The sequence below is a fragment of the Notolepis coatsorum genome (assembly GCF_963971535.1).
Source record: "Notolepis coatsorum genome assembly, chromosome: 10".
Taxonomy (NCBI): Eukaryota; Metazoa; Chordata; class Actinopteri; order Aulopiformes; family Paralepididae; genus Notolepis; species Notolepis coatsorum.
Window position 1 is genome coordinate 110,848,577 of NC_140174.1, and position 26,790 is coordinate 110,875,366.

At 44.8% G+C, this 26,790-nt stretch overlaps 1 protein-coding gene across 1 annotated transcript in view; it reads left to right on the plus strand.

Annotated features, from left to right (window-relative positions):
- The window catches only part of ydjc (YdjC chitooligosaccharide deacetylase homolog), a 60,780-nt gene that overhangs the window by 3,040 nt on the left and 30,950 nt on the right, over positions 1-26,790 (plus strand). Inside the window, exons 2-3 of the mRNA XM_084323252.1 lie at positions 1,095-1,285; positions 15,055-15,214. Of these exons, the coding sequence (XP_084179378.1) occupies positions 1,122-1,285; positions 15,055-15,214 (324 nt within the window). The 5' untranslated portion in view covers positions 1,095-1,121. The remainder of the gene's footprint in view (positions 1-1,094; positions 1,286-15,054; positions 15,215-26,790) is intronic.

Consider the following 26,790-nt stretch of genomic DNA (forward strand, 5'->3'; position numbering starts at 1 on the left):
GTCATGACAAAACTTTATTAAAAGGTTGCAGAATGGGTACAATACAGTACAGGAGGATGAAGACCAGAAAAAGACTTTCGGCTTTTTTACATAAGGGTCCTCCATTTTCAATTCATCAAAACATTTAGAGACATGCATATATACAGTAGTTTCACTAAAATGCTATTGATTGATTGATTGATTGATTTAAAACTTTATTAACATATTGCAGAATGGGTACAGTACAGCTCAATACATACAATTGTTAAGGGGATGCAGACCAGAGAAAGACTTTAGTCTTGTTTACATCAGGGTCCCCCATTTTCAATTCATCATATTTCATATCTAAATCATAATATATCTCTATTGTTTGGGGTAAAAAAGAAAAACATCGTGATGTGTATCGTGTATCGCCGAAAGGTCAGAAAATATCGTGATATCATATTTAGGCCATATCGCCCAGCCCTAACCACAACATACACAGCCCAGGACTACAAGACCACAACCTACACAGTCCAGGACTACAAGACCACAACATACACAGCCCAGGACTACAAGACCACAACCTACACAGTCCAGGACTACAAGACCGTATCATTTACAACCAACACAGTCGGACTACAAGACCACAACATACACAGCCCAGGACTACAAGACCACAACCTACACAGTCCAGGACTACAAGACCGTATCATTTACAACCAACACAGTCGGACTACAAGACCACAACATACACAGCCCAGGACTACAAGACCACAACATACACAGCCCAGGACTACAAGACCACAACATACACAGCCCAGGACTACAAGACCACAACATACACAGTCCAGGACTACAAGACCACAACATACACAGCCCAGGACTACAAGACCACAACCTACACAGCCCAGGACTACAACAAGACCACAACCTTCCACACAACGTGTCGTTTGAAGCGCATGAGAAGACGTGTCACAGGGTCTCTTGAAAACCGGGGGCAGGAGGCGATGTTTCTATAAATAATAATGACATGTCATTAGTCACCAAGCGCCGGGTGATACTTTCTTAGTTGCTCAACCGTCGAGTAATTCCCCCCCTCTCTCTCTTTCTACCTCTCTCCTGTCTTCTCTTAGCGTCCAGCGGTGGCAATAATAATAGTAATGCCACAGCCCCGGGTGAAGCTGGTGGTGACGGGAGATGATTTCGGCTACTGCCCCAGGAGGAACCAGGGCATCGTGGACTGTTTCCACGCTGGAGGGATTTCCAACGTGTCGCTGTTGGTTAACGCCTCCGCGGCGCGGGACGCAGCAGAGTTGGCGAAGAGGTGAGGTCGTCTAATAATAACAACAACAACAACAACAACAACAACAACAACAACAACACTGAATTGAAAATGGGGGACCCTGATGTAAACAAGACGAAAGTCTTTCTCTGGTCTGCATCCCCTTAACAATTGTATGTATTGAGCCGTACTGTATTGTACCCATTCTGCAATCTGTTCAATAAAGTTTTCATTCATTCATTCATTCAACAACAAAAACATGACTAAATGACAAGGAGTACAGAGCGAGCCGGTCTGTGTTTTACTGGAAGAACTTGTGTGTGCAGAAGAGAATGTGTGTGTTTGTGTACAAATGGAACAAAGAACGTCTGCATACTTTGTTGGGGGAAATGTTGAGAGACAGAGTGAGAGAGAGAAAGAGAGGGTGAGAGAGAAAAGAGAGGGTGAGAGAGAGAATGAGAGGGTGAGAGAATGAGAGAGAGGGTGAGAGAGATAGATATAGAGAGGTACACAGATCAAATGTAAAAGGTGAATAACAGGATAAAGGTTCTAGGTCTATAATAAAGATAACCATTTATTATAGGATTCCTATTCAGATATTACACATAGATATATAACCTACATGCAATCAATAAATTAACCTAGATACTACTATACTATGCTACTATGTCTATATTACTACCTACTATGTACTATGCTACTATAGCCTACCTATACTACTACCTACTATGCTAATATCTCTATACTACTACCTACTATGTACTATGCTACTATAGCCTACCTATACTACTACCTACTATGCTAATATCTCTATACTACTACCTACTATGCTACTATAGCCTACCTATACTACTACCTACTATGCTAATATGTCTATACTACTATGCTACTATCATGTTCGTCAATGTTTGATGAACAATATTACTGACCCTTAGCTGCCAGAGTTGATTGATTGATTGAACACTTTATTAACAGATTGCAGAATGGGTACAATACAGTACGGCTCTCAATACAAACAATTGTTAAGGGGATGCAGACCAGAAAAATACATTTGTCTTGAGTTGTACCCTTCCTTCCTGCTGACTTGTTGTACACAACTTGTAAGTCAGCTAAATTACTAAATGCACATGTGTACAGAAAAGTGTAGTAAAGGGCTGTATCCACATGTCTAAGATTGCAGATGGGTACTGACTGAGCTTATGTCGCCTAGCTACTATACCCTCTAAAGTCAGAGCAGGCATGCAAGTATGCACTCGCTCATTACAGGAACCCTTTGAGCTGTTCCATGATCACACTTGTGAGAATCTGTGGGAACTGAACATTGTGTTGATGATCTCAGAATTACCACTGATCATAGGAAGTTATAGACTGTGTTGTGGAAATTATTCTAAGAGAAGAAACGATGAGCTAAGTAATTTTTTTTTTTATTATTATTTTTTTTTGCACAAATCTCTCCAATATTCGACACATATCTTTCCACATCACAATATGCAACGTCCAAGATTTGCCTTTTTCTTTTTTTGTAAGAACATACAAAACATGTAAAAGACTCATACAAATACATTAAAAACTGACATGGAAATTAAAAAAAGACTTACGAAAAAAAGTACTATACATTGTGCATATATATCCCTGATGCACATACTTTACATGTAGACCGATCTACCTGCGAGCAGGTATGTGCTGCATCTTCTATCGGGATGCCATCCTTCTCCATATTGCATGTGAGAGAATGCGTCTCAGATATATGTAGGTGTGCATGAGAGCATGCATGCATGTGTGTCTCAGATATATGTACGTGGGTACGTGTATCACAAGTATGTGTGCATGCCTCATACGCGTGTGTGTGTGCATCTTTCTGGTGTGTGACTGTACTCCTACCTCTTGTGTGTGTCTCGTATCCATGTGTGCCTCTGCCCCCTATGTGAGTGTGTATCTCAGGTATGTATATTTATGTGCGTCTCAGCTACGTATGTGTGTGTCCCCTATGTATGTGTATATCCCCCATATGTGTAAGTGAGGAGCTAAGTAATTCTGATTGAGTCGAGTTGTAAAAAAAATGAACATAGATTTATTCTGTGATCACAGAAAAAGTGCTCAGTTACTAATCAGAGACCAAGTGTACACAAGCGTCTGACCAGGAAATGAGACCGAACCTTGGTCAGACGTACAATTAAATACATCACTGAACATGACATGACGTACATTAACACTTTGACTGCCAGGGGGCGTCTTTAGACGTCTTTGCTGGCCATGCTAAAGTTGCCGGGGGACGCTGTACGTCGTCTTTATATCAATATTTCAAAAATCTGCGATCGGATTCATAATGTCCCTCCGCTGGCCTGAGATTCACCAGCAGGACCCACTGAGCTCTCTGGCGGTTCAGGAGCGCCATCTGGTGGCCGATCGGCGCAAGCGCTTAACAGGAAGCGCACTAGAGGTTTTGCTAGACGTCCGTATTGCTTCCGGCCACTCGGTACATGTCCCGTGACTCTAGCTCGTCACTCTACATAGCGATCGATTGCCAATAACTCGATAAACAACATGATTTGGACGTATATACCATTATACAAGCTGGAGATGGACCGGGTAATAATATATCCCATAATGATAAAATTTCTACTCGACGATGATCGCCCAACGGCGCGCGGAGACTGGGGTGAGTTTCAGCGTGTAACGTTACCGTCTTCGATAATAACTGATATTATCAACATTTGACCCACATTAGATGATTGGTATAACGCTGCCCACGGAATTATAAACGCCCCCTCGCCCATCCGGTCAACATCAGATGACGTGTAGTAACTTCTAGAAGTACGTCTAGTTGGAATTTTTTATATCGCGCTGATTGCCATCAAACTGTATTTCATCATCAATATAATGCATTTGGGGCTATATATCACGTTCTGGAGAAAGCTGCAGAAAGAGATGAAAACATACTTATACATTAGACCATACTTTACTATGAATATGTGAATGAAAAAGTTTAACGTTGCTACACAATGAACAATACATATAGGACTTTGAATGGGCCCTAATAATGGCAATGTAGCAATAGAATTTAAAAAGTTATAGCCCTGCAAAGAAGGGGACTTTCTCCATAGACAAATAGCGCTGGCAATCTATGGTATATCATTAATTTAACCTTAGGCAACCAAAGTGTTAAGATGAAACAATAGATTTAACATAGAAGAGAGAATAAAAACAGAAGTTCTATGTCGTATAAGCTTCCGCTCAGCGTCTACTCCACATATTCTCACTCCAGTGCTGTACACTGAATAAAAACTCACAAAATGTACCTTTACATACCAACATCCGTCTGGCCACACCCCCCGCTACCTATATAAGCAGGGGTGTGGCCACACACTTATCTCCTTCTCAAATTTCACCACAAGAGAGTGCCTGTATACCAATCACTTGACATGGAGAAAGTATTTAGCTGAAGAAAGGAAAACAGAAGAACAAGGAGATACGTTGACGTTATATCTTTATTTTCTCTCTCACTATTTTCGAGAAAATACGGTGATAATGTCTTCGTCACTGGGGTGTCTGGAAGATGATGATCATTCTGACCTCCACCGGCTTTTTTGTATTAGGGGCTCGCGTCGCTGATCTACTCCCCACCTGCAGTCCTCCTTGCTGCGGCTGGATAGGTATTGAACCTCCGGTTCTACAGCTGGACTGCAGGAGGCACCGGCTGTTGTGAGAAACTGGTTGCTTTCTGGGCTGGGTGAGTAATGTTTTGCTATGCGGGCGTCAGTTGTCTGCTAATGCTATGGGGGTTAGCTGACAATTTTACGAAGGCCGGCCCCAGATTGGGGTCCTCTGTTCGGCCTCTTAGGCGACGGACGGAGGGTCCTGGTCTGACGCCCATAATGGTCAAACTAGTGGGCCGCGACCGAGATCTGGTTTAAACCCGGTTCTCTGGACAAGTGGATGCTTCTCTGTCCCGTGAAGGCCCCTTCTTTCAAATGAATGAGAGATTACACCCTAAGCACGAGGAAATGTGGGTCTGGATCTTCTTTATCGGTAGTTCCATGCTCAAGTCGGCTGCAGCCCGTATGGGAATTGTGCCGACTCCGCTGTATGTCTGTTAAATCACCGTTGAAAACTGTGTTGACATTTCTTTTTCTCTTCTCTCTTAGGATGAGGAGGGATTCAGGCGGCGGCCTGTCTGAAGTGTGGCTTGTTATGTCGTTGTGTACAGTTCAGGTGATAGCTGCTTAGCTTGCGTGCTAGTGTGTGGCCTACTGTTAGCCAGTCAGCTGTTAGCTGCGGCGCTAGCCTGTTGTGTTCACTAGGCTAGGAAACGTTAGCTTGTTGCTATCAGTCGGGAGCGGCTGTTAGCTTAATGCTACACTGTTGAACGTTACTGTGAGTATAACAAGCCTTAACACTCTGACTACGACGTCATCTTTGACATAGGATGTTAGTCGACCCTACACCGGGTGCCCTGCCAGCGAGGACTTCGTCAACATGAAGAACGGCGGCTGGGTGGCGCAGCGGACATTTGCCCTCGTCACCAACACAGGAGACGCCGGGTTTGACTTCGGCTGTCCCCGTTAACCAGTGTTCACAGTTCTCTCGGCCTGCGCTCAGGGTGGAGGTAAGGAGTCCTGCCGGACTTAACACTTCTTCTTTCCTTCCCTTCTAAATGTTCTGTAATAATGATGTTTTCCAAAACGTGTGTTGCTGCAATACATTGAGGATACGACGCGCGTTGTGTGTGAATTGTCTTGTCACTGGTATAGCTTCTCTCTACCTAGAAAATCGGCGTTGTTTTTTACGTGTGTAAAAATTAACTGGTTAGTTGTGATGAGAACATGTGTGTTCATGTAACGTTAGTAACGTGGTTGAACTCACAACTAAGTGGGTTAATTAACCTGTGAAGCTATGCTTAGTGACATGTGATTGAGCAATAAATTCTTCTCTCAGCCTGTGATGACAATGAACAGCGTGTTCATATATTAACAGGGGTACCTGTTCAACCTGGTCGTATCAAGGGTAAGGTAGGGAGGGGTGACCCCCCCCGGTTTTTTCCTGGGGCTTCCCCCCCTCTTCTTACAATATATATTGTGTCACTATGTTTGTGGGGATACGATGTAGCTTAAACTGCTGGGGTTCAAGTCAAGTCAAGAGTTTTAATTGTCACGGCATACAGGTATACAATGAAATGCGGCTGGTCTTGCCCGCGACGATGTGCAATACAGTGGTACAACATATAATAGAATCCAATAAAAATACAGTGGTACAACATATAATAGAATCCAATAAAAACAACAGTGCAATAAACAGGTAACATGGTGTGACATCTCGGTATCTGTACATAATATTTACAGAGCATATAGGACATGCTAGGTAGCTTTAGTAGTGCAATACACTGTTCCTGTTGTTTTACTAATTTAAAGTGGCCTTTCCTCTTGGCCATAAGTGTGCGTGTGTGCGGCATGAGTGTTAAAGTGGCTGCTAGTGTCATGTAGGGGTGGGACGATACATCGATCCAGATCGATACATCGATGTAATTATCAACAATCGAATCGGATCGATGCAATGTAATAAGATCGATTCATATCGATACTCTTATTTTGAAAATCCTGTGGCGAGTCTCATATCCGCCCAAGAACAACAGCAGTAGCTCCGTGTGTGTAGACGTTACAGCATAGCATTCTCCCTTTCTGTGTGTGTGTGTGCGCGCGTCTTTGGAAAGACCAGATGAGGTCAGAGGAGTTTGATGTTTAAATGTTATTTAAACATAAACAATATAATACATAATAAATGTAGGCCTACATGATCATGCAACATCAACAAATTGTTGTAGGAACGGTTTGGGAGAGGGAGGTAGGGAGGGGTTTTAGGTTCAGTTTTGAGTTCCAAAAAATGGAGCTTAAAGTTTAAAGCTCAATATATCAAAACGTGGCACTTTACAGTGAACAGGAGGTCTATTTGTATTAAAAACAATAGATTGATTTTCCTTTAAATGTCTGGAAGAGCTCAAAAATACAAATGTCAAATGATATTTTCGTTACCTTTTTTTAGTTGATCTAAATGTTACTGATTGTGTTAAATGGGCATATGATATCATCTCATATCGATTGCAGGCACCTGAATCTAATCTAATCGTATTGTATCGTGAGAGACTTTGTGATATCGGCAAATATCGTATCGTTGTCCAAAGAATCGATATCGTATCGTATCATGATGGAACTGGTGATTCCCACCCCTACGTGTGTGAGCGTGCTCAGCGTGCGTGTCGTGTGTGTGCTTGTGTGTGCTTGTGTGTGGATAGTTCAGTTTCTGTGGCTCTCAATGTTCATTGTTCAAGGCTCTGATGGCCTGGGGGAAGAAGCTGAGCCTAAGCCTCTCCGTCCTAGTAGCTGGGGTTCGCAGGCGTCTGCCTGACCTCAGCAGCTGGAACAGGCTGTTATTGGGGTGGTGGGGGTCTTTCATTATTCTGCAGGCTCTGGATTTGCACCTCTTGTTGTATAGAACCTGCAGGGTAGGTAGCGCAATACCCGTGGTACGCTCGGCTGAGCGCACCACTCTCTGTAGGGCCTTCTTGTCCTGTGCCGTGCTGTTTCCATACCAGGCAGTGATGTTTCCGGTCAAGATGCTCTCTACAGCTCCTGAGTAGAAGGACTGGAGTATCTTCCCCGATACTCTGAACTTCCTTAACTGTCTCAGGTGGTAGAGGCGCTGCTTCGCTTTCTTTACTACTGTGTCTATGTGTGTTGACCATGTCAGATCCTCTGAGATGTGGACCCCCAGGTACTTGAAGCTGCTCACCCTGTCCACGGTAGCCCCGTTAATCATCAGTGGTGTGTGTGTCTCCTGCTGTCCTTTCCTATAATCCACGATCAGCTCCTTGGTTTTACCAATGTTCAGGAGCAGGCTGTTGTCCTGGCACCAACGTTCCAGTACCTCAACCTCCTCCCGGTAGGCCTTCTCGTCGTTGTCCGAGATCAGCCCCACCACCACTGTGTCGTCTGCGAACTTCACTATGGAGTTGGAGCTGAACTTGGCCACACAATCGTGTGTGTAGAGTGAGTACAGCAGGGGGCTTAGAACACAGCCCTGGGGGGACCCGATGCTCAGGGTGATGGTGTTGGAGGTCTGACCCCCCACCCTGACCGCCTGGGGTCTTTCACTCAGAAAGTCCAGTACCCAGGCGCTCAGGGCGGAGCTCAGACCTAGCTCGATCAGCTTGTCCACCAGTCTGGTGGGGACTATGGTGTTGAACGCTGAGCTGTAGTCAATGAACAACAGTCTCACATAGCCCCCCTTCTGACGGTCAAGGTGGGAGAGAGTGCTGTGCAGTACCTGGGAGACCGCGTCGTCAGTGGACCTGTTTGTCCTGTATGCAAATTGCATAGGGTCCATATCACTGGGGAGGGAGGCACAAATGTGGTCCTTGACCAGCCTCTCGAAACATTTCATGACCACAGAGGTGAGTGCCACCGGTCTGTAGTCATTTGGACATGTTGGGGAGGGTTTCTTCGGTACAGGGATGATGGTAGACATCTTGAAGCAGGCAGGGACCACTGACTCCGCCAGGGATTGATTAAATATGGTGGTGAACACCGGGGCAAGCTGGTTTGCACAGGACTTAAGTATGCGTCCTGTTATACCATCTGGGCCAGCAGCCTTCCTGGTGTTCACCTGCATAAATGCTCTTCTCACACTGTGTTCCGACAACGAGAGAGCGCCCCCGCCCCCCGCGGTTGCCCCCCCCCCCTCCACAACAGCCGGTGCGCCAGTGACGTCACTAGCCAGAGGGCTAGCGGCGACACTGTCTACACCGAACCGAGTGTAGAAGGAGTTGAGTTTGTCCGCGAGAGAGGCGTCGTCGCTCCCTATTGAGGGGGCGCTGACTTTGTAGTCAGTTATTGTCTTCAGTCCCCTCCACAAGCCTCTTGTGTCGTTTTGTGCCATTTGTGTCTCCAGTTTCTCAGCATATGTCCTCTTAGCAAGTTTAACAGCCACTGGCGCTTCCTTTAAACATGTCCCAGTCTGTGTCTTCGAACGCATCCCGGAGCGTGGCCTCTGATTCGTCAGACCACTTTTTTGTCTCACGTGACACGACGACGTCACGCGATCTTTGTTTGTATGCAGGGATTAAAAAAATGGAGTCGTGATCGCTCGCGCTTGCAGCACCCATCAGTGGCGGAGCCGCTACAGCCTTGTAGCCGGCTCTGAACGGGGTGTAACAGTGGTCGAGTGTGTTTCCCCCTCTTGTGGAGCAGGCGATGTGCTGAAAAAAGGACGGCATCACTTTTTTCAGATTCGCCTGGTTGAAGTCACCAGCCACTATCATCGCGGCTTCCGGATGCTTGATCTGTTGTTTGTTGAGGTGGTCGTGTAATTCCACCAGCGCTTTGCCAGTATTTGCCTGTGGGTGGATATATACGACGGACATGATGACCGCGGTGAACTCACGGGGTAGGTGAAACGGACGGCACAGGATTGAGAGATGTTCCATATCTGGGGAGCATGAACTTGAGAGGACATGTACTTCTTTGGGATTAACCCAGAGATTGTTCGTGAGGATGCAGACCCCACCTCCGATGCTCTTCCCAGAGGCTGCCGTGCGATCTGCTCTCAGGACAGTGAAGTTGTCCGATGGAGAGACGCTGTTGTCCGGCGTTGCTGGCTTGAGCCATGTCTCCGTGAAACACATGATGTTAACGTCTCTCATCTCCCGTTGGAATCGGACCCTCGCTCTCAAGTCGTCCATCCTTCCCTCCAACGAACGTGCATTCGCCAGAAAGATGGATGGAATTGCTGGACGGTAAGCAGATCTTTTTAATCTAAGTCTGATACCTCCTCGTCTTCCTCTATGCCTCTTTCTGCCGTTTCCTTTGTTGCCGTTCTCCCGCTTGATTTCTGTTAGCCATTCTGGGCATAAAGTGTCTCCAAACTCCTCTTTGAGTCCGGAGTTTAGGTCCATAAGTGTCTGGCGGTCGTATGACATACCCGCCAGTGATGTTTTAATAAATAAAGTAGAAAAAACAAACATAATAGCTAAAAATGTGCACAATCGTCGCAGAGCTAAACCAAAGGCGACTGACCGGGGTCGCGCCATAGTAAGGTTTGTGCTTCTGCTTGAGAAAACGATTTTTTAATCGAGGACTTATGTCTCTCTCGTTATGAAAAACGGCATTCCTCTGTAGTAAGAGTGTACTTTTGCCCTTTTTTGTTGTGATGAAGGGTTGTGTGTGTCGTTGAGATCCACAACTGGGTTAGGTTTTGGCCCACAGAAGCACATGTGTAAGTCTGGTACCGGGGCACATGAGCTATGTGAAGCTGTTAAACGCTTCATGTAGCATGCTATGACTGGTGTCATGGCTCTACTTTGTCATTACATCATATCAGGGGTGAGGGGTCGTAAAGGGGTGAACTGGTAAACCCTTCCTCTCCCTTTTTCTGTTTGGGCAGGGGTTAAAACCCCCTGTCCTTCGGGCTTCCTGTCACGTTGTAGGTTCGGCACGTTACAGGGCGGTGGGGGGGGGGTTTCCTGGTCCCACGCCCTGAAAGATTGGGCGTGTGCACCGCAGAAATTCCCCCGCCATAGAGTACGTCACTGGGCGCGTTTCTATTGGTAAGGCTCCCGTGAGTTGTTCAGGTTCCATGTTATGGTTCTGTTTCAGGGAGTTTTCAGAGCCTCCTCCTCACAGAGCTCTTCTTCAGGGAGAAGAGCCTTCTGTGAGTTCGGACCCTCCCTCCCAGTGAGGGGGCCTCCTCAGAGTTTTCAGAGCCTCCTCCTCAGATTGTCAAGGTGAGTAGAACTTCGAAAAGGACTTCTGCTCTGTTGTATGTGTATTTGATTCAATTCAATTCGATTATTGAGCTTGGTGGGTGAGGCAACGCAGTAGAGACGTGGTTCTTCTGCGCTGCTCCCTACTGGTAGTGTGTGTATTGGGTCAGAGCCTCCTCCTCTGGTGTTTGGAGTCTTCTCCTCGGGGAGTTCAGAGCTCCTCCTCGGAGAGTCCTAACCCAATTGTTACATAGCTCAATGCTGCAATGTGTCTTTTCAATCTATACAGCTCAGGTGGGAAGTCTCTCTGGGGGTTCCCCGTCCTCTCCTTTTTGGAGTAGGTGGACGGGGTATTGTTTAGGGTTTCCCTGACTCCTCGCCTTACAGGTCTGTTGAGTCATGGGTTTCCCCCCGTCATAGGGGTACGTCGCTCACCGTCCCCTCTTATGAAGTGTGGTTGACGGGGTGGTGTTTTCCCTCAGCCGCGTCGCATGGGACCCATGTCTGTATTATTTTTTCTTTTTTCTGAAAAAATGTAAAATTAAAAAATCTGCTTCTTGTCGTTCCCCCAGGCGGCTTGGAGGAACGGTATCTGGTGTCTTGTTAGACTATCCATTGATGTGTTTTGGGTCTCGACGTGTACATAGTGCTGGCCCTGGGTGTTTCTGATAGGAATCACGCATGAGGCTTGTGCGCCTTGGTTGCTCATCATTAAAACTGCGTTTTTATGGGGCAACTGGGATGGAGTTTGTCTCTTCCGAGCGCCAGTTTACTAGGTTGTCTCGACGAATTCTCGTTCATATCTGGGGGATGTTAACGGAATATATCAAAGCATAGGTAGAGGGGTCTCACGCCCTTGGGGTGGGCCACTGAGCGCGGTACGAACGGGACCGTCTGGGTGGCGCCCTCTATAATGTTTTAGATCGACACGCGTACCTACCCCCCCTCCTAGAGTTGGGGATGTCGGCGTGATTAGGGTACGGGACTTGTTCTGGTCACGCTGGTCCAGGTCAGTTAACCCGTTGTCCGCCGGGGACGCAGATCTGCTGTTCTGGTACCCTGAGGGACTTGTGCTTTTTTCAGGGGGAAAAATGCCGGGTCGGCCCGGGTGTCACAGGGTTTGATATTATGGAGATGTTCGTTCTCCATTCTTTTCGCCCCTCTCTTCTCCCGCTTACGCATGGCTGAGAGGGGGCTGTTGAGGTGGTTTTTATAGTACTCCTCTGGCATCCCTGTGTACGTCCCGGTCCGCCGGGCCCGGTCCGAAGTTGTTTTCGTCGACCTGTAGTAGGGCTGGGCGATATAACAATAACGATAAATATCGCGATATATTTTAATAATCGATATCGAATATCGAAATAAAAAAAAATCGAAAAATCGTTTTTTTTTATTTTATTTTTATTTTATTTTTTTTTTACCTGCAACAGGGCAGTTTTAAAACCAGAGACAGTGGACAGACTTGTCTTTCTTGCCTGCAACTTAAAGTAATGGCTTTGCTTGTCCAAATGACAATACTGACCAAATTCAGATTTCTTTTTCTCTTGTCCATTTATTTTGTTTGCTTTCTAATTTAAAATACATTTTGAAACCGTCTGTACACAGTAGGCTATGTGTGCTAGCAGAACTAGACTCCAGTCACGAGTCACAGTGCACATGTGCGGTGGTTTGTCCACCAAAAAAGCGCCAAAAGATCGAAAATAAACTAGCAGAGCCAGAACTGTTCAACTCCTCTGGAGCCACAGCCAGCAGAGAAGCCGGTTTACTTTAGCTTTTAAACCAGCTGCAGCCTGAGAACTGGAGTGTGAGGGGATGTAACACTAAAGATGGCGGCAATGACAAAGAATTGCTGCAAAATAAACATACATCTGTTGTTAAAAAAAAAAAAAAAAAAAAAAAAAAAAAAATTTATACTTATAACAATTCGATAATTATCGATATCGAGAAATAAAATAAAATTATCATATCGTTATCGCGATATGATTTTTTTCCATATCGCCCAGCCCTAACCTGTAGGCCCTGGGATAACCCCTTTTTGAAAACTAAAACACTTGTACTGCGGTATAGCCAGTGTATACCCGCAGGTGTGTTTTGGAGTTTTTTCCTGAGGGGTTATAGGAACAACCACCGCATGTTGAACCAAGAGGGTGGTTGATTCCCTGGTGTGTTGGAGCGGAGTCAACTCCCGGGTTACCCGGTTGAGTGTGCCCCTGCACGTTCATGACGTCTGCCAATCGTGTCAGCCTTCTCTGCCTCGGCCCCTCTAGAGCGCCAGGGATTTTTTGGTGGAGGCTTTGACATGGTGCTCAACAATGCCAGCATACGCCCCTTCCGCCGGGGTGCTGTTTTCAGTTGACCCCTTTGGCGCCTGTCTTGTCCGCAGTGCTCCAGGCTTGGGTCAAGTGCCTGCTGCCTGGATTGAGGGATCGGCCTCTTCTGGAGGTCGTCTCCCCGGTGCGCTGCCTGCTCCCGCTGTAGTGTAGCCTCTTGAGTGCTTCGAGTTACAGCCATGCTGACTGCCTGAGTATGCCAGGGTCAGTGAGCCAGGCGGCGTGCTAGTGGGGAGAAGGGCCTGCTCTTGGATGGGCCCTGTCCGAATACTCTGGCGATGTGGGGGGCGGTGTCACTAGTGACCGCCTGGTGAGGTCTTGATGCTGTGGCGTCATTGGCCTCTCCGGGCCCCCTTTTTCGGGGGGGATCCAGTCCCTTCTGGGTCTGGGTCTTCCTTCGCGCTGAGCTTTGCTCTTGACCCCGTGATTTTGGGGGCGGTAACGAGGTTTGTTCCTTCCGTCCGTTCTCTGGTGGCATGCAGGTTGTGTGTGTGTGTAGTCGTGGGGTCAAGCCACGGTCTGCTCACCCTGTGCGTTGAGTTGCTCGAGTTCCTCTTCGCACGGTCGGATCCGTCTCCCTCCCATCCTCCAATAGGGAGGGTATCCCTCCATTAGGGAGGGTCGGGGGGCTCGGTCCTCCCCGGTTCTGATGGTTGTGGGGGGCCTCAGTGGGGTACATTTGTCGAGCATCAGCTCCCGCTCAGCTCCCGTTGTGCAGTAGACGCTGAGCGGAAGCTTATACGACATAGAACAGTAGGTTATGAATATAACCGTGTTCTATTAGTATAGTGACGCTCAGCATCTAGACGCCACTGCGGCCCTTGATCTAGCCTTGTGGTGAAAGATTGAGAAGGAGATGAGTGTGTGGCCACACCCCTGCTTATATAGGTAGCGGGGGGTGTGGCCAGACGGATGTTGGTATGTAAAGGTACATTTTGTGAGTTTTTATTCAGTGTACAGCACTGGAGTGAGAATATGTGCAGTAGACGCTGAGCGTCACTATACTCATAGAACATGGTTATATTCATAACCTACTGATAAGTCTAAAGGTTTGTCGTCCCTGAGACGAGGCTGGAGTCAAGATAAAAGAAAAAAAAAGAACAAGATGTGATTTACTTGGAAATGTCTATCTAAGTCAAACTGTCCTGGCCCTTGAGGTTGTTTTAAGAACATCAGCCAGACTGTCGCCCTAGTGACAATGAGCGTTTATACTAGTTGACATATTAAACTAGTCTGTAAGAGAATATGTATTTTAGCTATGAAACATGTCCAATAGGTGTACAAATGATGTAACATATAACAATTGGAATTCGGTTGCTAGGGAACAGTTTGGACCCAAGTGTATTTCCGGTCAGTTATTGTATTAGCAAACAACAAGGAAACTATAAGAGAAGGAAGAGTCATCACGTCAGAATACCAGCGTTTTATGCTCTGCTTGGTGCCAGACTTTGATGGCAGTTCTATTGAAGCCTGTGAGAGATAAATAATAAAAAAATATATAGCAGCTATATGAGGCAAAATACATACTGTATATATATATACATCAACCTGAACCAATATATACATCAACCAATATATACATCAACCAATATATAAAATGTTAGCTAGTTAACTATGCAACAAATTGCAGATGACATCCGAGGTAACAACCTGTTTAAATAACATTCAACTCAATGTTGGCTGAACTGAAAGTTTCCAACCCTACTTCCTTCTTTTCTTTCTCCTCCCGACAGGCATCGCATCCCCATCGGGCTCCACGCCAACCTGTCTGAAGGTGTCCCTGTGTGCCCCACCCTGAGGCAGGGCTCCACGCTGCTGAACCAGCACGGCTTCCTCCGCGGGAAGATGGGCTTCCGCAAGGCTCTCCAGCATGGCCAGCTGAGCCTGTCGGAGGTACATTAACTTGAATTTTGAATTGAAAACCTTTATTTATCCCAGAGGGGTGATTCAGATGTCCAACACAGCATTACAGCCATTTAAAAACAGTTAGTAGAAACAGTTAATACATAACATACACTTATTTAGTATGTGTTAAAAACAAAGATGGACAAATACATAGGGCTAAAAAGAAGAGCTAAAATAGAGCTAAAAGTGGTGAATGGAAGAAAAGAAAAATAAACAAGTCCAATCATAATAATAATTAATAATTAATTAATTAATTAGTTACAGTCCACAACCCAGCTCCTCCAGTCCACTGCGGTTAGCCCGTGCTGGCCGTGTGAACATTAAAGGCAACCAACTTGTGTTCAGCTTTTCTCTGATTGGCCACGACCCCCCGCCCCCTTTTGCCGCGAGCGCGGCAGACGAGCGGCAGAGGTCCCAAATGAAATTAATGAAGCGCGGAGCTGTAATCTTTGTCCGAATCGAATCGCGCGAATACACAACGCATTTATCAAAACAACTACACGCTTCACTCGTCAGTGGAGGCTGTGGAGGCTGCTGACTGGTTAACTAGAAACTGTACATTGTAACGTTATATAATGTATAATGTTATTTCGCAAGGCTGCTGACTGGTTAACTAGAAACTGTACATTGTAACGTTATATAATGTATAATGTTATTTCGCAAGGCTGCTGACTGATTAACTAGAAACGGTACATTGTAACGTTATATAATGTATAATGTTATTTCGCAAGGCTGCTGACTGGTTAACTAGAAACTGTACATTGTAACGTTATATAATGTATAATGTTATTTCGCAAGGCTGCTGACTGGTTAACTAGAAACTGTACATTGTAACGTTATATAATGTATAATGTTATTTCGCAAGGCTGCTGACTGGTTAACTAGAAACTGTACATTGTAACGTTATATAATGTATAATGTTATTTCGCGAGGCTGCTGACTGATTAACTAGAAACTGTACATTGTAACGTTATATAATGTATAATGTTATTTCGCAAGGCTGCTGACTGGTTAACTAGAAACTGTACATTGTAACGTTATATAATGTATAATGTTATTTCGCGAGGCTGCTGACTGATTAACTAGAAACTGTACATTGTAACGTTATATAATGTATAATGTTATTTCGCGAGGCTGCTGACTGATTAACTAGAAACTGCACATTGTGAAGCGCCAGCGGGGCGATGCAGTGGTTTCTCCCCGGCTTCCGTGCGCCGCCGCCGGCTTGACTCGGTCCAGCTCCAGCAGCAGCGGCCATCTTCCGTTGTAGAAGCCCTTTCAATGACAGAGCTCTCATATTTTGCGAATGCATAAACTATATCTTAAATTATGGCTATGTGTCTAATATGGCTGTCGCTTATCAATGACTTCGCGACAGCCATATTAGACACATAGCCATAATTTAAGATATAGTTTATGCATTCGCAAATATGAGAGCTCTGTCATTGAAGTTGGTGGTGGCAGCGTAACAGCGTTCACTTCACCCTGATGTAAAGGGGTGCAAGCATGGAGAAGTTCAGCTAGGTACTGAGGGGCCAGACCATTCAATGCCTTGAACACAATCATCCCAATTTAAAAAATCAAGCCTGAAGCGAACAGGGAGCCAGTGCAGGGAAGCCAGCACTGGTCTGATGTGTTCACGCTTCTTTGTGCCGGTCAAGAGGCGTGCAGCAGCGTTCTGCACTAGCTGCAGGCGTCGCAGTGAGAGCTGGTGTAGACCCACATACAGGGCATTACAGGGAGAGCTGGTCTAGACCCACATACAGGGCATTACAGTAATCCAGCCTAGACGATATGAAGGCATGGATAACCTTCTCCAGGTCATTGGGAGAGACTAGGCTTCACTTTGGTCAAAAACCTCAACTGAAAAAAGGAGCCTTTAACACTTTGAGTGCCACGGACGAGAATTCTCGTTATTTCATGCTGACCGTTGAGTGCCACGGAGCGAGAAATCTAGTTTTTAATAGTTTTTTTTTTTATTAGCGATTTCCATTCATATTTCATCAATCTAGCCTCCCGTTACCACTGGAACTCTCTCTCAGCTCCATTGGGAAAATACCGCCCCCTATCGTCTCTCCCTGTGGTACTGCACCCCATTGGATTAGACTGAATGAAAAGCATGGGGGAAAAAAAATCCTGCTTCCTCATTTTACTTCTCAGACAAGTCACCCGAGACGATCGGATCCATTGTGGAGCCTCAGAACAGCGTGGAATCTGTGTTTCGACCACCCAGCATTGGATCAATAAACGCGATCGATATTTGGAATGGCGATCAGGAATTGGAATAATCTTTTCGGAGAACATCTGATCTGAGATAAGGAATCTATTTGACCAGTCTTAGGATAATCAGAGCTTTTTTCACAGAGATATCAATGTGGGCCCTATGTGTGTGTGTGTGTGCGATCAGGAAATAAGAGATTCGATTTTTCAGCTCGCTTATATAGCGTGCATAAGTACACATATCCTATCGATAATCTAGCGTTTATTTGAAAACGATTCATAAATAGGCAGAGAAATTACGTGTTTTGTGTATACAGTAAAGGGCGTTTATCACAGAATCTTCTGAAATCTTCTGGAAGTTTCAAGAAACTAGCGTTTTTCAAAATGGTATAAAACGGAAATGAACCGATTAAAAAAAAACAATCCGTTTCGACAATGTTGACTGCAAACAAATCATTGATAAGCGACGGCCAGATTAGACACATAGCCATAGGGCTGGGCGATAAAACGATAACGATAACTATCGCGATAAATTATTTCCTCGAAATAAACATGAAACGTGGTCGCAAAGTTTCGATATATCGATTTTCCAAGCTTGGATATGAGCACACGCATTAACAACCAATCAGTGAAGGAGATGGCCGAGAGCGAAGGAGACCCGCGCTGCACCTCTGGGTAGAGAGGTAGGACTCAAGGCTGGCTAGGATAATTAGCTTGCACGGCGCTATTTTATATATTTACGTGCCGAGTATGTGTGTGGCGTGAATTCTGATGCCACGGTTATAGTAGTGTGTGGTATACGGTGGACGTCGTTGCAATGTATTGGGGCGGAACAGAGTATTTTAGGGATATTTAGTACATTGGAAATATGGCTGGCTAGGATAATTAGCTTGCACGGCGCAATTGTATAGTTTGGCTGGCTAGGATAATTAGCTTGCACGGCGCTATTTTATATATTTACGTGCCGAGTATGTGTGTGGCGTGAATTCTGATGCCACGGTTATAGTAGTGTGTGGTATACGGTGGACGTCGTTGCAATGTATTGGGGCGGAACAGAGTATTTTAGGGATATTTAGTACATTGGAAATATGGCTGGCTAGGATAATTAGCTTGCACGGCGCAATTTTATAGTTTGGCTGGCTAGGATAATTAGCTTGCACGGCGCTATTTTATATATTTACGTGCCGAGTATGTGTGTGGACGTGAATTCTGATGCCATGGTTATAGTAGTGTGTGGTATACGGTGGACGTCGTTGCAATGTATTGGGGCGGAACAGAGTATTTTAGGGATATTTAGTACATTGTCATGGGATACACTGCTCGCTCTGGCTAACTGCTAACGTGCGCGGACTGATGACGACATCAACTCGAGACATTCGCAGCAGAAAAACAAGTATATTAATAGCCCGTCCATCGGCGCCGGGCATAAGAAGTTAATTAAACTTGACAGACATTATATCGACGATAATTATCGATATCGAGTTATATGAAAATAATTTTATAATTTTATCGCGATAACGTTTTTGGCTATATCGCCCAGCCCTACATAGCCATCATTTAAGATATAGTAAATGCGTTCGCAAATGCGAGTGCTCTTATCATTGAAGTGGGTGGTGGCATACGCTTGCTTTTAAACCACGGGACCCGTGGCATCCAAAGTGTTAACTACAGACTGACTACAGAGATGTCAGTCAAAGTTTGCCCTCAGTTTTCCTATGCTTTTTGTTGTTGTTCTTAGCTCTATTTATTTGACCTTAGATACCATGTATGTATATATATGTCCTTCATTACCTGTTCTATTCTCCATCCATCTATCATAATAATAATAATAACTTTATTTGTATAGCACCTTTCATACAGGGGATTGCTGTTCAAAGTGCTTTACATCAGTAAGAAATAAGACATACAATCTGTAAAACAAGCAGCAAGAGCAAAGCATAAAGTGTGATAAAATAATGCAGATATAATATTAATCAAATATCACAACCTCGCATTCCAATAGGCTTCATGCATTTCTGTAATCTGTTACAAAACATGATAAAGGTCATAGTATGCACCCAGCGGATAGTGGGGCGTAGAAATAAAAGTAAAAATAAGTGAAATAATAGCGAGGGTAAAATGAGCAGACATATAAAATCACAGTTGTTCACATTAGGATCTAACATCGCAACAGGCCACTTTGTTTATGGTTTGATTAAATTGTTTACAGTGCAATAAAATAGTTCTGGATTACTGTACTGTAGTCGACTTTACCTTCTGTTTGGTATCCACAGTTTAAAACCTGACAGTCTTCCCTCTTGTTTGATACCCACTTTGACCCTTCGAACCTCCCACTCAGGGAAAACCTCCCTCTCAGGGTGCAGTTCTAGGCCTGTGTCTTACACAGTTTTAAAGCCTGACAGTCTTTCTTGCTTGATACCCACACAGTTTAATACCTGACAGTGTCGAACCTGTAATAAAAAGCAATAGACAGAGTAAAATAGTGCAGTGCAATAAAATAATAGAATATACAGTACAATTATGAATAATAAAATAAAGTAATAAGAGAATAAAACAGGTAATACAAATAATAATAAATAATAAAGACACCAAGACTTGGTCTGTAAAGCCTTTCACATTTCCTGCTCACGGTCCCAAAACGTCCCGCCTATCTGTGGGAAAACAGTAATTGACTAGTACAGATGTCCAGCCTTGGATATATAAAATAAAGCAGAATAAAAACATAAAAGGGAATAAAAACATGGGGAATAAAACATTGATAAATAGTGCAATGTCAATCACAGAGAAATAGTGCAGCATAATAGTGTAAAGTCAGTCAAATGCTTTGGTAAAGAGATCTTTTAAATGTCTAATGTATTGGCTGTTCTGGCGTGTGTGTAGTTTATCATCCATTGCTATATTACACTATTGCTATCCAACACTATTATCACCGACATCCAGTTGGGGGATCCCCTTTGAACAGCCCATCTGAGGTTTCTCTCCTCCACGCCTGTGGTGCTCCCCCCCCCCTCCCCCCCTATTGCTAGGTTTTTAGTGAGTCGTTCCTCATCTTCATTGCGGAAAGTCTGGGAGTGTCTCATATTTGGATTTTATGGTGGTTTTTGTTCTGGATCTATTGTGATGTTTCTTCTTGACTTGTACAGCCCAGGGGGCAATTCCATGTGATCTCAGGCTATTAGGAGTGTAACGGTACACAAAAACCATGGTACGGTACGTACCTCGGTTTTGAAGTCAAGGTTCGGTACGGGTTTTCGGTACAGTGGGGGAAAGTTTACCTTTCCATGTTCCACTCAGGGGTGGTGTAGTGTGCAGTAACTAATTGTACTTGTAGGGCTGTTAATGAATATTCTGTATTGAAATTAATAATTTACTTGTTAATTTCAATGAACAACCGGCTCTTTGCGCAAATAATATTTTGGGAAGGGGTGAACTTGGAGTTTTGAATTAAATTCTGCACGTAAAAAAAATGTCTGCACATGCATTCGTTAGTGGTTAACATACCGTTGTATTTGTTCGGTACACAGCCGTACTGAACTGAAACGGTTCGGTACGGATGCGTGTACCTTTACACCCCTACAGGCTATACATTTGATTTGATTTGAAAGATCAGACAGTAGGTCCTGTTGGGTTTAATTCTGTCAATATGTGTTTCTACACCAACGGGAACGAGGGCTGAATAAGCCAGGCGGGCTTGGCGTGTGGGAAATTGAAATCTGTTGACATGGTCTTATGTCCACATTAAGCCTGACTCAACTGCCAGATAAGACCGTGTCAACAGATTGACATTTCCCACACGCCAGAACCAGCTCTGTGTACTCAGCAGTCAGCTGAGTGTGATGCAGGCTGACTCACGAATGACCTTATGACCCTTCTCCTCATCCCTGACCAGGCCAAGACAAAGCCACGCTGTGATGGTTCTCATATCAAACCTTTATTTAAACTCAAAAGACAACAGAGGTTTCCCTCATTCACAGTCACGTCTAGTGTACATACAGAAATAAACAAAATAAAACGTAAAATCATAACAAAGTGACAATAAGATGAGGCAAAGAGCAAGGATAACAAATCAGTTAAACACCTACAACTTTATTGACAAAGGTTGGAGGTCAAGGTTTGGTCTTACTATTTTACTGTATGAAGCACATGCTCAGGAGGGTCATACAGAACCAAGCATTTCACTATATTGTACATTATACACAGGCATTAAAGTGTTCCGTCTTGAGACGGATATCCGTCAATTTGATTCGGAGTTCCGTCATTTGATTCGGAGTCGTGGCGGATTTTAACCTGGTATAATATGATTTGTAGATGCATACAGATTGAAACTAAATTGAGCCAATCAGAGGCGTCAAATATCATGAAAAAGGGCATTTTGACCATTCTAACCAATCAAACGTGAGCTTGACACACACACACGCTGCTCGCAGTGCCCTCGTTGCCTCTCCCCCTCACAGACCCGTCTCATTCGCACCGAAGATAGCAAGCGTGCACGTCCTCTTTTAACACCACTGAAGCATTAGTCAAGTCAAGTCAAGTCAAGAGTTTTATTTGTCACGGCATACAAGTATACAATGAAATGCGGGTGGTCTTGCCCGCAACGATGTGCAATACAGTAGTACAACATATAATAGAATAGAATCCATTAAACAATGGCCCAGTAAACTATTCACTTTAGTTTAATACATGAGGCATTGTCTAACGTTATCTAGCTGGCTAGCTGATAGCTCATAACATAATTGAAATTCGTTTTTGCAGCTGTGGCTAACGTTAGCTAGCTACCGATCTTCGGGTGGCTAACGTTAGCTACCTAGCAACTGTATCTAGCTAATACGGTCTGTGCTGGCTGGCTAACTTTTAATTCGCAATGGAGTAGTGGAGCTAACTAACTGTACAAATCGATGTGATTGGCTGAGACTGTACTGTACTATTTTGTACAGTTGGCTGCCTGGCTGTTGTGGATTCGGGTAGCCAGCTAGCAGCTAACATCAACTCAACATCAACACTCTGTTGACACTCTGAGCTAGTTTGCCGACAGCAATGTAACAAACAATATGGTCCGTGCGGAGCCCTTATCCCCAACACATAGTTCCGTGTGTGAATAATGTTGAGCCACCACAAAAGATGAATCCAAAGTTTAATATAGAATAGTACTAGGCTATATTATAACACATCTTTGCAAGTAGATTACATTAGCAAAATGCCCTTTTGACATGTAGCCTACATATTCATTATCATGAAAGTTTATTTGGAAGTATTTTATATTCTGTACTTAGTTTTAAAGTGGTCAGACAGTTCCCTCTGTGTGTAATACAGACAGTCTTCACACATTCATAAATAACACTTACAGAAAAGCTTATTGTGCACTGTAATACGTTTTGTTCAATGGGGGCATTTTTTATGTACCGAATACCGTGAAACCGTGGTATTTTTGCCCAAGGTTATCGTACCCTCAAAATGTCATACCAGATTCAGATTCAGACAGCTTTATTGATCCCGCGTGGGGCAATTCATATTTGTAGCTTTACACGTGACATAACAAGTAACAAAAACAACAAACAACAAAACAAAACATCTCAATGACAAAACAACATTCCATGTGATACACAATCCAGTAAAGTAAAAGTAAAAAACAGACAACTAAGAGTAAAAGGCTACTTAAAATGACTACTGTCTGTGTTTAAAAGTCTGATAGCCGAGGGGACAAAAGATTTGGCGTAACGGTTGGTCCTACTTGGTGGAACGTCATAACGGCGGCCAGAAGGCAACAGTGAAAACCGCTGAGACAGAACGTGGAGGGGTTGATTAGTGATGCTCGTCCCCTTCTTGACCACCTGGTCTGTCCAGAGAGAACATAGGTCTCTCTGTTTTACTCCAATTATTTTGGAGCACACTTTCACAATATACTGTAGGCTGTTCCTATCCTCTTTTCTTTTTTATCTTTAATTTTTTTTTTTTATCTCTCTTTCTCTGATTTTTTTCTGTTTTCTCCCCGTCCCAATTTAGTCGTTGTGCCAATTTCCCCCCCTCCCCTACCTGGTTGTTGTGCGCATGTTCTCCTACTGGTCGGTACAAGGGAACCCTGAAGTATCCGCACGCTTCTTCCGATACGTGCGGCGACAGCCAGTGGTTCTCTTCTCACCTGGCAGCGAGGGCTCTCATTGGTGAAGTGTAATGCGTGGGAGGTCACGCTGCCTTCCTCAAGTCCTGCCTCCGCTGAGCAAGCGCCCAGACCTGACCTGTCCCAACCCAGCCAAACGAGTTAGTATAGCGATCAGCCCAAGCCAAGGCAATGCTGACTCTGGGAGTCGAGACCGCAGTCTCTTGCATTGGTGACGAGCGCAATCTCCGCTACGCCACCTGACCGCAGTTCCTATCTTTAATAGACAGGCCACTGAACCAGCAGATAAAAGAAAAAGTTAAGAGGCTTTCAATAAAATAACTATAAAAAGTGCTCAGGATCTTCGCACTAACATTAAAAGAGTTCAGCTTTCTCAGCAGGTAGATCCTCTGCTGACCTTTTTTAACAATGGACTCTGTATTTAAGTTGAACTTCAGTTTACAGTCAAACACAGTTCCCAGGTATTTGTACGATTCAACAATCTGGACGTCCTCGTCGTGAATTACACTAGCTACACTGGCTTGATGATCGGGGTTGTGTCTGAAGTCAATTATCATGTCCTTAGTCTTAGAGACATTGAGGTCCAAGTAATTCTCATCACACCATTTCACAAAGTCGTGAAGTACAGGTCCATGGTCAGTCTCGGAGCGCTGCAGTAGGGATACAAGGACAGTGTCATCTGAAAACTTAACCAGATGCCTTTGGTCATGAAGCGATCTGCAGCTGTCTGTGTACATAATAAATAAAAGGGGAGACTTCCGGTATGAGAGCAGACAGGTAACACACGTGCGATAGAGCTCCTGGTCAAATGAGCGAAAAAACGGATAAAAAAAGACCCGAAAAGTAATTAAAAATGAAAATGCACACGAGAAGTAAGGAAGAGACAACGATTGTGAAGGAAATAGAAATGGAGAACATACGAGAAGGAGAGAATCTGAAGAAACAGAGTCCCCGAAGCGAAGCCGAGAAAAGCCAGGCGGAAGAAGGGGGAGGTACCGCTGAGGCAGACACGGGAATGCCAGGATGGGCCGTGGTCATGCAGGCCGGGATACTGGAGAACATAACAGCGGCGATAAAACTGAACACGGACACGATAAGGAATGATATTGGGAAGCTACGGGAGGAATTGAGGAAGGAACAGGAGGACTTCAGAGGTGAAATGAATACAGAACTCAAAAGGGTGGAGGAGAAGATGGCGGAACAGGACAGAAACGTGACCGAGTTACAGACTAGGACGGCACACGCGGAGGAATGGAACACGGAGATACACAAGGTATTAACATGTGTGATTCAGAAACAAGAACAGATGGAGACAAAGATGTCAGACATGGAGGGGAGGTCACGGAGAAATAACATCAGAATATGGGGACTGAAAGAAGGAGTCGAAGGGGAATCGGTGACCCTATATGTGGAAAAGCTTATCAAAGAACAACTGAAGGAAACGGGACTGGAAAAAATGGAGATACAGAGGGCCCACAGGGCGTTGGCTCCGAGACCACAACCGGACAGACCTCCGAGGGCGGTGATTATTAACTTTCTGAGATTCGAGGTTAAGGAATTGGTACTCAGAACCGCGTGGACCAAGAAGATTGAAATCGAAGGGAACATTTGATCACGATTACTCGACAGCGGTAGCGATAACACGCAGGTCCTACGCGGGACTGAAGAAAACTCTGAAAGAAAACGGAATGAGATTCCAGTCACCCATGACCTCGCTAAGGATTCACTGGGAGGAAGGGGCGGCGACGTACGCGACGGCACGAGAAGCGGAGCGAGGGATGCGGATGACGGAGGACGGAGAAGGAAGGAGGCGGGAGGACCAGACGCGGAGCTTGCAGCAGAGATTGGAGGGAGCCCGCAGGTGGATCAGAGCGGGAGACCGAAACCGGAGAGAGGAGAAGGCCGAGGTGAAACGTGACGGAGCGAGGACGGAGATGGATGAGGAGGCCAGAGACGGAGAGGAGGCGGGAGGAGGCGAACGGATGAGTACACGCACAAGAGATTGAAAAAACTATTCAAATAGAGACAAAGTATAGAAACTGAAATAACATATGCATAAGCACACATTCCCAGGTAGAGGCAGGATATAGAAATGAACGTAACGTATACATGGACACATAATACACAAGCTGATGGAGGAAATAAATGGAAATATAACTAGGTTTGATAGGCGAGACACAGAACATACTGAAACAGATACATAGACACACGCTGTGAGTAACACAGTTGGGAGGGATTAAGGGGATAAATGGACATCACATAGAAAATAGAGGAGAGGAAAAGAAAGTAAAAAGGGGTACACGGGAGACACCGCACACAGATATGGGAGGAAGGAGGGACAATGAAACATATGAGTCACATTGAGAGGGACCAAGAAAAGAGGGTCTTTGATCAAAAGGAAGGACAGAGCGCTTTTGACCAGGAGCTCGAAAGCAAAAAAAAAACAGTAAGAAAGCTGGACAAATATGACGAGCGATTGGGGGCAAGGGTTTCAAACCCCCAAGCCGTCAGGAGGGGGCCCCTCGCTAGGAGGGCAATTACCCCTCACCCACCAGCAGGGGACAGGGGGGGACACAGGGACCCCCCGAACGCCTTGGGAGCACTTTATGTAAAGTTTATGTTTTTTATTTATGTTAATCATTATATGTATTCGGTGAAGAGAGCGGAGGCTCCAACCGGAGGGGGGAATGAGTGTGACATGGGGGGGACTGACAGACGAAAGAAGAAGAAAGATGACAAGGGTTAAAGGTATAAAAATGATGTCGTTAAACGTTAATGGAATGAATAATGCGATAAAAAGGGGCAAAGTGATGTTGAAATGTAAAAAAAGTGAGATGGAAGTGATTTTTCTGCAGGAGACACATTTGGTAGCACAGGGTCATGAGAAACTGAAGAGATTTGGATATGAAAATGCATACTATAGTTCCTTTGAACAAAACCCGAGGAGAGGAGTAATCACGTTAATCAAAAACACAGTCAAATTTGAATTGATCAAGGAAGTAAGAGACAAGGAGGGAAGGTTTGTTCTGGTGAAGGGGAAAATGGAGGGCCAAATGGTTACGTTAGTAAATGTTTATGCACCCCCAGAGAGTGAGAGGGATTTATATGAGACCATTTTTGATATGATAGTGATGGAACTAGAAGGGATATTGATATGTACGGGAGATTTTAACGTAGTACTGAATCACGACCTAGACACCACGAGTACTAGAAAAGGACGGGCACC